Source organism: Leptodactylus fuscus, chromosome 4 (assembly GCF_031893055.1).
Source record: "Leptodactylus fuscus isolate aLepFus1 chromosome 4, aLepFus1.hap2, whole genome shotgun sequence".
Lineage (NCBI taxonomy): Eukaryota > Metazoa > Chordata > Amphibia > Anura > Leptodactylidae > Leptodactylus > Leptodactylus fuscus.
In genome coordinates this window covers 10,461,413-10,475,585 of record NC_134268.1, presented here as the reverse complement: position 1 = coordinate 10,475,585, position 14,173 = coordinate 10,461,413, and the positions used below count along the sequence as shown (strand labels likewise).

The 14,173-nt window shown below is 48.4% G+C and overlaps 1 protein-coding gene across 4 annotated transcripts in view; it reads right to left on the bottom strand.

The window, feature by feature from the left end:
- Positions 1-14,173, bottom strand: part of PTP4A3 (protein tyrosine phosphatase 4A3) — a 67,590-nt gene that overhangs the window by 13,944 nt on the left and 39,473 nt on the right. For 3 of the 4 annotated variants that reach the window (XM_075270041.1, XM_075270043.1, XM_075270040.1), the window contains one exon: positions 1,681-2,349. In XM_075270041.1, coding sequence (XP_075126142.1) covers positions 1,681-1,785 — 105 coding nt within the window. In that variant the 5' untranslated portion in view covers positions 1,786-2,349. Of the gene's footprint in view, positions 1-1,680; positions 2,350-7,187; positions 7,275-14,173 lie in introns of those variants that run through there. The other variant, XM_075270042.1, reaches the window with a different exon arrangement.

The following is a 14,173-nucleotide window of genomic DNA, read 5'->3' as shown; positions in this document are numbered from 1 at the left end:
ATATCTACCTGTGTACAGGAGGATACAGCAGAACCTACAGCACGTATCTGCCTGTGTACAGGAGGATACAGCAGAACCTACAGCACGTATCTACCTGTGTACAGGAGGATACAGCAGAACCTACAGCACGTATCTACCTGTGTACAGGAACTGCGCTCCAGTCACAACCAGAGCTGCAAGACTATCCGGCTGCCACATTTATGAGCGGGGAGCCTTTGCAGTATTGCTAACATCACTATAGAGAGGACGTGAGGAGCGAGGTCAACATACTTGGAGCAATGGTCACAAGGCCGAGAGAAACCCTGCTACAACAACCCCAGAGCTGCAATCACAAGCGTCCAGGCGGAGGCCCCTTTATAGGCACTACCAAGAGCACCAGGTGTCCACCGAGTGAAGAGGGGCCGGGCAGAAAGTGTTAACGCCTGGGCCTATGTGACAGCGGCCGCTTCTCTCCCAGGACCTTAGTGATATGGAATGAGCGGGATCTCAGGGCTCATCAATACATGCTCCTTCCATAAGAGAGATGCCATCCATTGAAGATTGGCACGAGCCTGGCAGCCAGGACCCCCACCGATCAGCTCTTCACAGAAATCCAAGTGCGGCGCTGTGCATGCTCTAGTGGCCGTGATAGGTATTGCAGCTCAGCCAAACCACTTTAAAGGGACAGAGTTGCCCTGTGACTAACAAACATGACATTGCATGGCCTTTGAAGGGGAAGCCGCACTCAGACCGCCACTTCAAATGGCTGATCCTTGGGAGCCCAAGGTGTTGGGACAACTCCTGATCTATCCTAAAGCGAGGTCTGAAAAAAAAAACCCTTTAATTAAAAGGGTTTCTACCATTAAAAATATTTTTTTTCTAGTTGACACATAGGAATAGCCTTAAGAAAGTCTATTCTTCTTCTACCTTTTGAGGTCTTCTCCGCATCGCCGTTTGGTTAAAATCCTGTTTTTCGCCTGTATGCAAATGAGTTCTCTCGCAGCACTGGGGGCGGGCCCCAGCGCTCAAACAGCACTGGGGGCGTCCCCAATGCTGTGACAGAACTCTCCAGCGCCACCTCCATCTTCTTTAGGAATTGGTCTTCTTCGAGTTTTCTTCCAGCGGTGGCTTCAAACTCCTAGGCCTTTGTAGCCGACTGCGCATGCCTGCTGGCCACAAGAAAATGGCCGCTTACAATACTGTACAGGGCATGCCCAGTCAGCTTTGCCCAAGGCCTAGAAGCTTGAAGTCACTGCCGGAAGAAGACCCATTCCTGAAGAAGATGGAGGCGGCGCTGGAGAGTTCTCTCGCAGCATTGGGGACGCCCCCAGTGCTGTTTGAGCGTTGGGGACCGCCCCCAGTGCTGCAAGAGAACTCATTTGCATACAGACGATAACTGATTTATATACTGAACGGCGGAGTGGAGAAGACATCTAAAGGTGAGAGAAGAATAACCTTTCTTAAGGGTATTCCTATGTGGTAGGCAGAAAAAAAATGAGTTTTAATTATAGGATCCCTTTAAACTCACAACCTGTCCTCAGTATAAGTCTGTAAGTGACTGGTCGGGGTCCGACTGCCAAGACCCCCACTGTAATGTAATGTGTCCCAGGGAAGACAACTGGCAATGGATCGGTGCGGAGCCCCGGTGTCACAACCCCTCCCCCCCCCCAACCCTCCATTCACACCCAGAGCAGCACTCACCTCTATGAAGGTATTCAGCGTAGCGTTTGTGGGGTTGTGGGTGATCAGAAAGCGCATGTTTTTGTAGCAGACCTCCACTGGAGCCGGGCGATTAATCCGAGCCATGGCGAGACGCTCAAGAGATACAAAGGAGGAGATAAAAACGTACAAAAAAACTCAAACACAAATATTGTGCAAAATATCTAAAAAAAAACCAAACCAGTAAAGGGGTCGGGAGGCGGTAACGGCTCTCAGGACAACCACCCGCACCCCGATACAAGGCTCAAGGTCACACTCCAAAAACGTCCGCGACAGAAACTTCCGCAAGGTTCTTAATACTTTTCCTTCTAGACTTTTCCTTCCGTAAAGTAGAGAAAAAAATCTCTTGTGAGGAGTCCTGGCAGTTCGGAGGCAAAGCAGATGATCCTTTTGGACCGATCACGTTACCCCATCTGGATAGACTGTGAATTTTACAGCCGGGACGGACTGTGACGGGGGAGCGGGGCTCCGTGGACACAAGAGTCTTTTGCAGGAGGAGATCTGCGCACAGAGGCCTCTAATGGTGTGCGCTGCCTGCGGCCCGGCTCCTGAGCAACGGCCGAAGCGTGTAATTCATGCGGAGAGATGGTGTTGAGCGTGACAGTATTCAAAGGTGTTTTTCAGCAGCTCCATATATCGCCGACGTCAGAACTGTAGAAGGAACAGAAAGAAACGTTAGCTCCGTGTCCAATAGAGAAGACAACAATGACAACTTTACAGCAGGCTGGAAAGCAAGATGTACAGATAGGAAACACAGATCTGCTATACTGACACCTAGTGGTCAATAATGAAATGGCTTGTTGTAGGATAGAGGTTAATTTTTGATGAAGAACTACTTTAAGCTTCAAGTACGTGGTATACAGGTCGCACATTGACAGAATACAACACCCCTAAGCCTTGAGTGGCCCGGATATATCCACGTGTGCTGAAGATTTCCCCCACGACCTATACTTGACCACCATGCTTTTGGGCTATCCCACGCTTTCAGTGCGCCTTTACAGCGGCATCCTACGGCGGTAACGCTTCAGACCAGCCAATACAGAACCTATAAAAATGACACCGTTGAGGGCCCGGTACAGATTTCGTATTGGGGTGCAGGAGCTTCATGTTATGCCTCTGCAACCAAGTTCCAAAATTATTCTGAGGGCTAATCTAGCAACAGAACGGGTGATCATCTCCAGGATTAGAAACGCATAGCGGCTTTCTTTCAAAAACAGCGCCACATTATGCACAGGTTGGGTCCGGTACTGCAGCTCCGTTCCATTCCCTTCGATGAAGCTCAGCTGCATTACTGGACATAACCCATGGACAGGGGTGACAAATCTTGGAAGAAAGCCGCCATGTTTTTCTAGCCCTTGATGTCCTTCCCGCTGTCCGGTGCCAGGTTTGTAGCCGGCCTCTGTTCTAGCCACAGCTTTGTCATGAGGTTCAGAGCTGCAGCCGCTGCCGTCTCGGTCATGGAAGTCAAGGCGGCGTGCTATCAGCGCCTCTATATTTAGCCGTGTATTGATCACATGGAAGCCTCGGGGTGAGACGTACACGGCACATGTTTATCAAATGACTGACAAGGCGAGGGGGCGAGCGCAGAACAATGAGAGGATACCGCTGGCGGTGACATCACTCTGCAAGTGACAAGGCCCACGTGTTGGGCTATTCTTAGCGTGACGGATACAATGACCAGGAGCAGACCCTGAACCAGGAGAGGACGTGTCACCAGGCTGATACCGATCGGTGACCCAAGAAGGGTTGTCGGCGCTCAGATTGAGGTGACGGATTGGGCAGTTCCACTTTTGGAGGGGGTGGGAGAGACTATAGACAAGTGCATGGAGGATATTACCATAATGGTGGGCCTGGCCTGGGGGCCTAGTGGACAGTAGAGGAACATCCAGTGAACAAAATGGTGGTGACGTAACCTTCTGAACGCCAAGCAGTCATTGGCATTAGTCTAGTCATGGTCAATAAAGATACAATGACTTTACAATCGTGGGGGTCCGACCCCTGGATCCCTCTGACCTTGAGAACAAAGGGGGCAAAGTGAGGGGGTAATATTCCCCCCTTAGCGTCACAGCTTGAACTTGGCCTCATAAACTTGAATGGAGATGCGCTGCAGTACCCCAGTACGGTGGGTGGCCAGGGGGGCGCCATTGTGCAAAGAAGTCAGTAAAGGTAACCAGCTCTCAAACAGAGCAAGGCAGCAGCAATTCTCAGGATTGGTGGGGGTCTTTGAAGGATAGACCACTACCAAATACAGGAGATATCAGGGGGTCAGCACCTACCAATGAACCTGGCGAGGGGTCGGAGTTCACAAAGACCCTCTGTGTGTATTTTATTTATTAATATCTCTGCTTCAGTCAATGAATATTTGTCTTTGCATCAAGAGACTGAAAACCAATAGTGTCGAGAGATGACAACAACAAACCTACCACCACCGAACCTACCACCACCGAACCTACCACCACCGAACCTACAACCACCGAACCTACAACCACCGAACCTACAACCACCGAACCTACAACCACCGAACCTACAACCACCGAACCTACAACCACCGAACCTACAACCACCGAACCTACAACCACCGAACCTACAACCACCGAACCTACAACCACCGAACCTACAACCACCGAACCTACAACCACCGAACCTACAACCACCGAACCTACAACCACCGAACCTACAACCACCGAACCTACAACCACCGAACCTACAACCACCGAACCTACAACCACCGAACCTACAACCACCGAACCTACAACCACCGAACCTACAACCACCGAACCTACAACCACCGAACCTACAACCACCGAACCTACAACCACCGAACCTACAACCACCGAACCTACAACCACCGAACCTACAACCACCGAACCTACAACCACCGAACCTACAACCACCGAACCTACAACCACCGAACCTACAACCACCGAACCTACAACCACCGAACCTACAACCACCGAACCTACAACCACCGAACCTACAACCACCGAACCTACAACCACCGAACCTACAACCACCGAACCTACAACCACCGAACCTACAACCTGTGCTGAGAGCTTGTTACAATGTATCAGTGAAGTAAATGGTATCAATGTAGAAATACAAAGTGGGCCAACGCCGCCCCTCAGGCTCAGCACTCGGGATCTGTCTTATCTGGCACGGTCCTATAAGTGTCCTTATCACTCAGCACCAAGCTATAGGATAACCTACAGCCTGCAGTCCCATGTAACGGACATCACCGCCCTCTGCCATGTGTTGCGCTTCCCAGCTCTGCTACATCTTGCCTAGTTTGCCCTTGTAGGATTCCCATAAATGTGCACTGTAAATACACTGGAATATTCTAGATCCCCGATGTCCGTACATATAGGACATCCGTATAACGCGGCGACTTTAGGTTTTCCGTGACAGTAAATCTAAAGAGAAGGAATGAGATTAGAGATGGCGCCCGGTCCGGCCCGCCCGGGGATGTCGCTGCTCTATGTCCTATAGATCACATATCTTCAGGCAATGCCGCAGTCACTCTATAGGATACAGAAGTCAGGGAAGGGTCTCTGTGACCCGCAGGTTTATACATCAGCCCCCCGGGGGTCGGGAGATTTCTATGTAATGGGATTAATAGGATTAGAAATTTACAGTAATTTATGGCAGCTGCGGGGCAGTCATCTACCTGACAGCAGCGATCCCTGAAATACAGGGGTCCGGCAGAATCGGGGCTGCCCTCTAATATACAGCAGTAATCCCTAATGTATACGGGCACCCCCATAGTGACAGGCCATACAGCTGATAAATGGGTTGGTACTGCAGCTCAGCCCTACCATAGTGACTGGTACGGAGCTGTAGTACCCACCACAACCTGTGGAGAGGTGTGGCGCTGTAACCAAAACATGCACACCTACTTAAAAATAAAGTAACCAGCATTTACCCCAAACCCTTCTTGCAGGAACTAGTCAATCCCTTTCGAAAACATGGCTGCTTATTCCAAAAACAGTGCCACACGTGTTCACAGGTTGTGTGTGGTATTGCAGCTCATGCAGTACCAGATCTTCCCCATGGACAGGGGTGGCACGGTTTCAAAAAGATAGCACAGTTTTTCTATCCCTGAACAACCCCTTTAAGTAGCTGGTGGTGCAGATCATATGGCAGGGTTTAGACCACTAGGGGGAGGGTATTCAGGGGGGTTCGGACCTCCGGGACCTCCACAGATCAGCGGTGTGAAGGGGAGACTGCAGAGTTTGTACCAAGCACAGCGCCACACACTGTATAGTCTCCTCTTGGTTTTGTAGTTCAGCCCCTTTCACTTGAATGGGACTGAGCAGAATTAACATGGCATCACATGGTCTGACATAGAAATGGCGCGGATCTGAAAATCGGTTTGGCCAACAGTTATGCCTTTAGACTTCAACATACACATGCATACTAGTCCAGATGGTGGTCACAGGCCAGGCGGTCCCTCCCCCGCCCGCCAGGAGACAAGACCTGCAGATCCCCCTATAGACAGGGCCCAAGTTCAGACCTGGGACCGACGAGCATTGAAGCCCCCATACAGGCCCCAAACCCTAAAGGGCAGCAGTGTTATATACAGGTCTGAGCTCGGTGTCCCCTGTACAGTGTACGAATTCAGAAGCCAGACGTGAACATATGACAGTCAGCTGAGTGACAGGCGTAACTAATGAGGAATGGCGCTATATAGGAGCCAGGCTCAGTCATTATGTAACACCATGTAAGCCCGGTGAGTGCACAGGGCAGCGGAGGGGACGGCAGGGCTGAGCAGACGGACGCAGCACCGTCCACATGACAATTCACAACACACGGATACAATGTAACTAATACCGACAACACAATCCAAACAAACAGCAGGCACACAATGACTGACCACTTGGTATCTGTATACCTTGTGTATACCTTCTGTTACCTGAGCCAGTCATGACCCCGAGTGTAAACAACAGGTAGACCTTGCGGTTCTCTGTATACAACGCCTATACAAATAGCGCAGCCCAAACCCAGGATACTCCCTCCACTAACCCCCCGCTCCGCAGCCGCTAGTTACTTGGTATCTTCCAATACAATGTAATACGTCAGGAACAAAATCCAGAGTACACAGAAGTTATGCACACAGTGCAGGATCACTGCGGGTGAGGTTATGCAGCAGCTACAATGTAACAAACCCAGAATACATCTCATAATACACAGAAGCTGTACATATAGAGGTATATATGTATATACCAGGACCAGCAGAGGAGTCCAGAGAAGGTGCGTCATAGCCAAGTATATATAGACATTGTATATACAGACCTATAAGTCTGCCACAATGTAACCTCAGCATGTACAGACCTGCACCCCCTCATTATAAGGGGAGACACAATGTAACAACCTGAGACAGGCAGAACTTACAGACGACCCGGTTACAATGTAACATCTTATATATGGGGCCGGCAGTAGTAACAGGACCCTCTCATTGTATAACGGTATATACAGCACTCCTCCATACTGACCTGAGAGCAGCAGTAGTTACAGAGGACTCCGCACAGAACCAGTCGCAGCTGCCCGCTCCCAGCACAGGATACCGACAAGGCTCATGTCACACACTAAATGCACTTGTAAGACTCTTACAGTAACTAATCCCTACACAAATACGCTTTTCTTCCTCCTCCCGGTTTCTCAGGGCTGGCGTGTGCTGCAGGTTCTCTGCAGGGATGGATGACTCACGGGAGATCTGTTGACTAACACAGGACTTATTCACACATTGAGTATGCAGGAATAATACCGCCACTGCTGCTGCTCCGCTCCAGTGTGTCAGGAGAAAATGTGCAAGCGAATTCCTAAGACTGAGATACTGCCGGGAAATGAAGGGAAAGAAGCAAAGAAGCTGGGAGGAGACCAAGAGCCGGAAAGATCCGGAGAGGCTACCCTATATAATCTATGTGTAATGTGCCGGGGAATACAAGTTATTACTATCTGTTATCAGCCATGTCAGGAGAGGAGAGGCCGACTGTAGGACAGGGGAATACAATCTATTACTATCTGTTATCAGCCATGTCAGGAGAGGAGAGGCCGACTGTAGGACAGGGGAATACAATCTATTACTATCTGTTATCAGCCATGTCAGGAGAGGAGAGGCCGACTGTAGGACAGGAGAATACAATCTATTACTATCTGTTATCAGCCATGTCAGGGGAGGAGAGGCCGACTGTAGGACAGGAGAATACAATCTATTACTATCTGTTATCAGCCATGTCAGGGGAGGAGAGGCCGACTGTAGGACAGGAGAATACAATCTATTACTATCTGTTATCAGCCATGTCAGGAGAGGAGAGGCCGACTGTAGGACAGGGGAATACAATCTATTACTATCTGTTATCAGCCATGTCAGGAGAGGAGAGGCCGACTGTAGGACAGGGGAATACAATCTATTACTATCTGTTATCAGCCATGTCAGAAAAGGAGAGGCCGACTGTAGGACAGGAGAATACAATCTATTACTATCTGTTATCAGCCATGTCAGGAGGGGAGAGGCCGACTGTAGGACAGGGGAATACAATCTATTACTATCTGTTATCAGCCATGTCAGGAGGGGAGAGGCCGACTGTAGGACAGGGAATACAATCTATTACTATCTGTTATCAGCCATGTCAGGGGAGGAGAGGCCGACTGTAGGACAGGGGAATACAATCTATTACTATCTGTTATCAGCCATGTCAGGAGAGGAGAGGCCGACTGTAGGACAGGGGAATACAATCTATTACTATCTGTTATCAGCCATATCAGGAGAGGCCGACTGTAGGACAGGGGAATACAATCTATTACTATCTGTTATCAGCCATGTCAGGAGAGGCCGACTGTAGGACAGGGGAATACAATCTATTACTATCTGTTATCAGCCATGTCAGGAGAGGAGAGGCCGACTGTAGGACAGGGGAATACAATCTATTACTATCTGTTATCAGCCATGTCAGGAGGGGAGAGGCCGACTGTAGGACAGGGGAATACAATCTATTACCATCTGTTATCAGCCATGTCAGGAGAGGAGAGGCCGACTGTAGGACAGGAGAATACAATCTATTACTATCTGTTATCAGCCATGTCAGGAGAGGCCGACTGTAGGACAGGGGAATACAATCTATTACTATCTGTTATCAGCCATGTCAGGAGAGGAGAGGCCGACTGTAGGACAGGGGAATACAATCTATTACTATCTGTTATCAGCCATGTCAGGAGAGGAGAGGCCGACTGTAGGACAGGGGAATACAATCTATTACTATCTGTTATCAGCCATGTCAGGAGAGGAGAGGCCGACTGTAGGACAGGGGAATACAATCTATTACTATCTGTTATCAGCCATGTCAGGAGAGGAGAGGCCGACTGTAGGACAGGGGAATACAATCTATTACTATCTGTTATCAGTCATGTCAGGAGAGGAGAGGCCGACTGTAGGACAGGGGAATACAATCTATTACTATCTGTTATCAGCCATGTCAGGAGAGGAGAGGCCGACTGTAGGACAGGGGAATACAATCTATTACTATCTGTTATCAGCCATGTCAGGAGGGGAGAGGCCGACTGTAGGACAGGGGAATACAATCTATTACTATCTGTTATCAGCCATGTCAGGAGAGGCCGACTGTAGGACAGGAGAATACAATCTATTACTATCTGTTATCAGCCATGTCAAGAGAGGCCGACTGTAGGACAGGGGAATACAATCTATTACTATCTGTTATCAGCCATGTCAGGAGAGGAGAGGCCGACTGTAGGACAGGAGAATACAATCTATTACTATCTGTTATCAGCCATGTCAGGGGAGGAGAGGCCGACTGTAGGACAGGGGAATACAATCTATTACTATCTGTTATCAGCCATGTCAGGAGAGGCCGACTGTAGGACAGGGGAATACAATCTATTACTATCTGTTATCAGCCATGTCAGGAGAGGTCAACTGTAGGACAGGGGAATACAATCTATTACTATCTGTTATCAGCCATGTCAGGAGAGGAGAGGCCGACTGTAGGACAGGGGAATACAATCTATTACTATCTGTTATCAGCCATGTCAGGAGAGGAGAGGCCGACTGTAGGACAGGAGAATACAATCTATTACTATATGTTATCAGCCATGTCAGGAGAGGAGAGGCCGACTGTAGGACAGGGGAATACAATCTATTACTATCTGTTATCAGCCATGTCAGGAGAGGAGAGGCCGACTGTAGGACAGGAGAATACAATCTATTACTATCTGTTATCAGCCATGTCAGGAGAGGAGAGGCCGACTGTAGGACAGGAGAATACAATCTATTACTATCTGTTATCAGCCATATCAGGAGAGGCCGACTGTAGGACAGGGGAATACAATCTATTACTATCTGTTTGGGAAGATACATGCTAACAAACAAGGTCCAGAATCCTCTATGCTTGCTATCTATCTATCTATCTATCTATCTATCTATCTATCTGACATATACACTTGGATTGCAGGCTATGCTTCTGTGCGAGACCCTAAAGGGTGAATCCTTCAGGAATAGGATTTAGGAGAAGGTGTGATGTGCGGGTGAAGGTTTGTCGCTGGCGTCAGCTTCATCTCAGGGCCTATGACAGATCCGTCTCCCGCTACCTCCCCACCATAGTCCGCCTCGCGCTAATCGTGCCATTCAGACACCCTCTGCTGCCATGGTAACAGCCAGGCCGTACGTGGGGGGTGTAATCGAAAAACCCTGAAGACAATCAAGGTGTAAAATATTGCAAGTGAAATGGGTAACGTGGAGCCGACATATGAGACACCGCCATGGGAGACCCGGCCCACGACTACCTGAGGACTGACCCTTAAAGGAGCAGTGAGGGGGATTTACCCGAATCGTACAATGTGCCTAAGCGTGACCGCACACCCATACTCCCTGGTCTCTGATCATACATGTACAGATCACCGCGTGTGCACAAGCCCCAGGACTACATCACTGACCACAATGACATGGAGTTATCTGCGACTAGGACACTGAGCTCCACATCCACAGACCTATCCGTCACATGACCAGGCCGCAGCACAGTCCCATTCAAGTAAATGGGGCTGAGCTGCAATACCAAATACAGCCACCATACTAGGTATGGCGCCAAAAATCAATATCGCCGTGGACATTCCCTTTAAGGCTGTAGACATGGTTTGGGATGTTTATGCAGGGAATCCGCGCACCCAAAAGTAGCAAAAATACAAGTTATTTTTTTTTTAATGTTTAGTCCATAACCGAGGAGAAGCGGCGACATTACATAACTGGAGACGTCTGTACATGCTCAGGGATCGCGGCACAGACATCACTAGAGAAATCATCCCGCGGCCCGAGCTGACAACGCTCCCCGGTCGCCATAACAGCGGTAACCTTGTTTTGATTTATGCAAAGCGGCGACTACTTGGGATCAAGTTTCAGAAGTTCCGTCACGAGAAAATCCAGCACGACTTCCCTGAAGCGGCCACAGGCAGCACACAAGTAGTTAATAGACTCTTAAAGGGCCTGGAGGTCCTGCAGTATAAGACAGATGAGGGTCCTGAATAAGGGACCCCCGGCCTCAGCTCAGATCCGCCTAATAGGGTCTGTCTAAAACCAGGCACCTCCTTCATCCATCCAAATGATCAGGAAGAGATATGATCAATATACATACATATAATGTACTAGCTGGTACCCGCGACTTGGTCTGCGGTGATTGTAGCAGTGGGTATATACAGGCGCGGGTAAGGTTTTCGTACTGTGTATAAGGTCTGGGATATGAAATGTAACTTTGTATCTTGTTTTTGCTGTAATTCAGACAATACGTGAGACTTTTGTGTTGCAGTTACTTTGTATTAGAGCTGCTATATATACGGTGTTGTGAGAAACTTTACATAGTGACTTTGGGACAGAAGTATTTGAAGTTAACCCTTTCCCGCCGATGGCATTTTTTGATTTTCGTTTTTGACTCCCCTCCTTCTAAACCCCATAACTTTTTTATTTCTCCGCTCCCAGAGCCATATGAGGTCTTAATTTTTCCTGGGACAAATTTTTCTTCCTGATGCCGCCATTATTTATTCTATATAATGTACTGGGAAGCAGGGAAAAAATTCTGAATGGGGTGTATTTGACGAAAAAATGCATTTCTGCGACTTTCTTACGGGCTTTGGTTTTACGGCGTTCACTGTGCAACCAAAATGACCTGTCCCCTGTATTCTGTGTTTCGTTACGATTCTGGGGATACCAAATTTATATGGTTTTATTTACATTTTGACCCCTTAAAAAAATCCAAAACTGTGTTAAAACATTTTTTTTTTTGAAAAGTCGTCATATTCCGACAGCCGTAACTTTTTTTATACGTGTGTGTACGGGGATGTATAGGGCGTCTTTTTTTGCGGGGTCGGGTGTATTTTGTAGTTCTACCATTTTTGGGAAATGTTATTGCTTTGATCACTTTTTATTCAAATTTTTATCAGAATCAAAACAGTGAAAAAATGGCGGTTTGGCACTTTTGACCATTTTTCCCGCTACGGCGTTTACCGAACAGGAAAAATATTTTGTATAGCTTTGTAGAGCGGGCGATTTCGGACGTGGGGATACCTAACATGTATGTGTTTCACAGTTTTTAACTACTTTTATATGTGTTCTAGGGAAAGGAGGGGTGATTTGCATTTTTAATCCGTTTTATTTGTTTTTATATTTTTTACTTTTTTTAAAACTTTTTTTTTTTGCATTTATTAGACTTCCTAGGGGTATTGACATGGGTGGGCGGTGTCGCGGATTGTCAGAGCGGTGGGGGTCGGCAAACATGGCTGCTCCGGAGCGTTAAAGAGCGCCTCCTGGAGTATCGGTAAGGTGAGGGGCAAAGTGGTAAAGTCTATGTATATGAGATTGTGTGGGGTTAGGGGCGAGGCTGCAGAGGGCAATAGGAATTTTGGGGCTTGCTATGGTCCAAAGTGTGTGAGATTGCAGAGATGGTGGTGTGAGTTTGGGTTTTGTGGGGGTCCTGGCACAAACGTATGTGCGCTATTGTGACGAAAAGTAGCCTATTGTTTAATCGGGTGTATTAACTATGTTTGTGGAAACTTTCAGCCAAATCGGTCGAGCGGGTTTTGCGTGATTGAATAACAAACATCCAAACACACAAACACACAAACTCACAAACTTTCACATTTATAATATTAATAGGATAACCCCCCCCCCCCCCCAATAAAAAAAACCCTTTAAACAAAACCTGGCTCGTCCCGTTTTGTGTTTGCAGCTCCTGTGCAGGACTGTGTGTCTCTATGGTTACAGACTACAAACATCTTCAATTAAGTACAAAGTAACATTTACTGTCAATGGCTACAAAAACCATCTTGCTCTGGAGGATTCTGGTTTTAAATTAAAGTAATACTACATTTGCCCTTTGGGGGCGCTGTAGGAGGATTAAAGATTGGCTGCTAAACTCTCCAAATACATTGCAGCAGCGGGACACCGGTCGAGCAACTCCGCAAGGGCGAATTCATTTTCCAAAATGGACGAGCCCACGAAATCTCAAACCACCACCAATGGCTGCACTTCAGCCAACGCAACGCTGCAACGGAACAGTAAAAGTCCTGACTACGACTGCGGCTCTGCCTATATAGCTATAGGGGACTGGGATACAATAAGCTGCCCATAGCCATCAGGGCAACGGAATCAAACCTCTCCCGATCTCTGCAAGACATAAATCATCTTAAGATCCAGGCCCTTGTATAGGCGGAGAACGTTCCTAGATATTATGGTCTGCAGAGAGTGTCTTGGCTCACGTCGAAGACGGACTGACCGGCCAAATATAGGCTCAGCCCCCCCCCCCCGGCATGTCCCGTGTAACCTGAGCTCACATCACACGTACACAGGTTACATGGGACTGACTGATGTCCTGTCCAGGAGGATATTTCAGTTTTTACCTTATATGCCCCGTTGGTAGGGCCCACAGGACAATGTGCACCCCCTCCTCCCCTCCCCCGTTACCTCTCCACTACATGACAGGACCCAAAAGACACCAAAATAAACCGAAATGTCGGAACAAAGGCGTAAATCCCCAGGAAATCCCATGATGAGAATCCCGTACGAGGCGAGGACACTGGAGAGCACCGATGGCCTCTTCGAGAGCATTTCCTGAAGAAAAGACCTGGAAATGCAACTTCCTGTTATGTCCGCTCATCTTAAAGGGCCCCTGCGGGTACACGGTCCGGCCCGTTCTGGCACTAGGCTTAGGCCCATGGGGGAGGTTTAACCCTCACCAGACTAAGGAGGACAGGACGACTTTGGCCATGGCTACCATAGACTTACACCAGTGGGCTGTATCACCTGGCTACAGGTTCGGCTGGCGCACGTGCCAGGCCGCTAAGCCGCAGTGTTTACAGCCCGGGCAGTACGGCGTGTAATTTAGGCTCAATAAGAAGAAAAAGAGATGAATCGAGACCAAGAAAGCAAAAACGGAGCGATGTGCAGTGAGCGCACCAGTGAGCTGGATCTGTGCGCTGG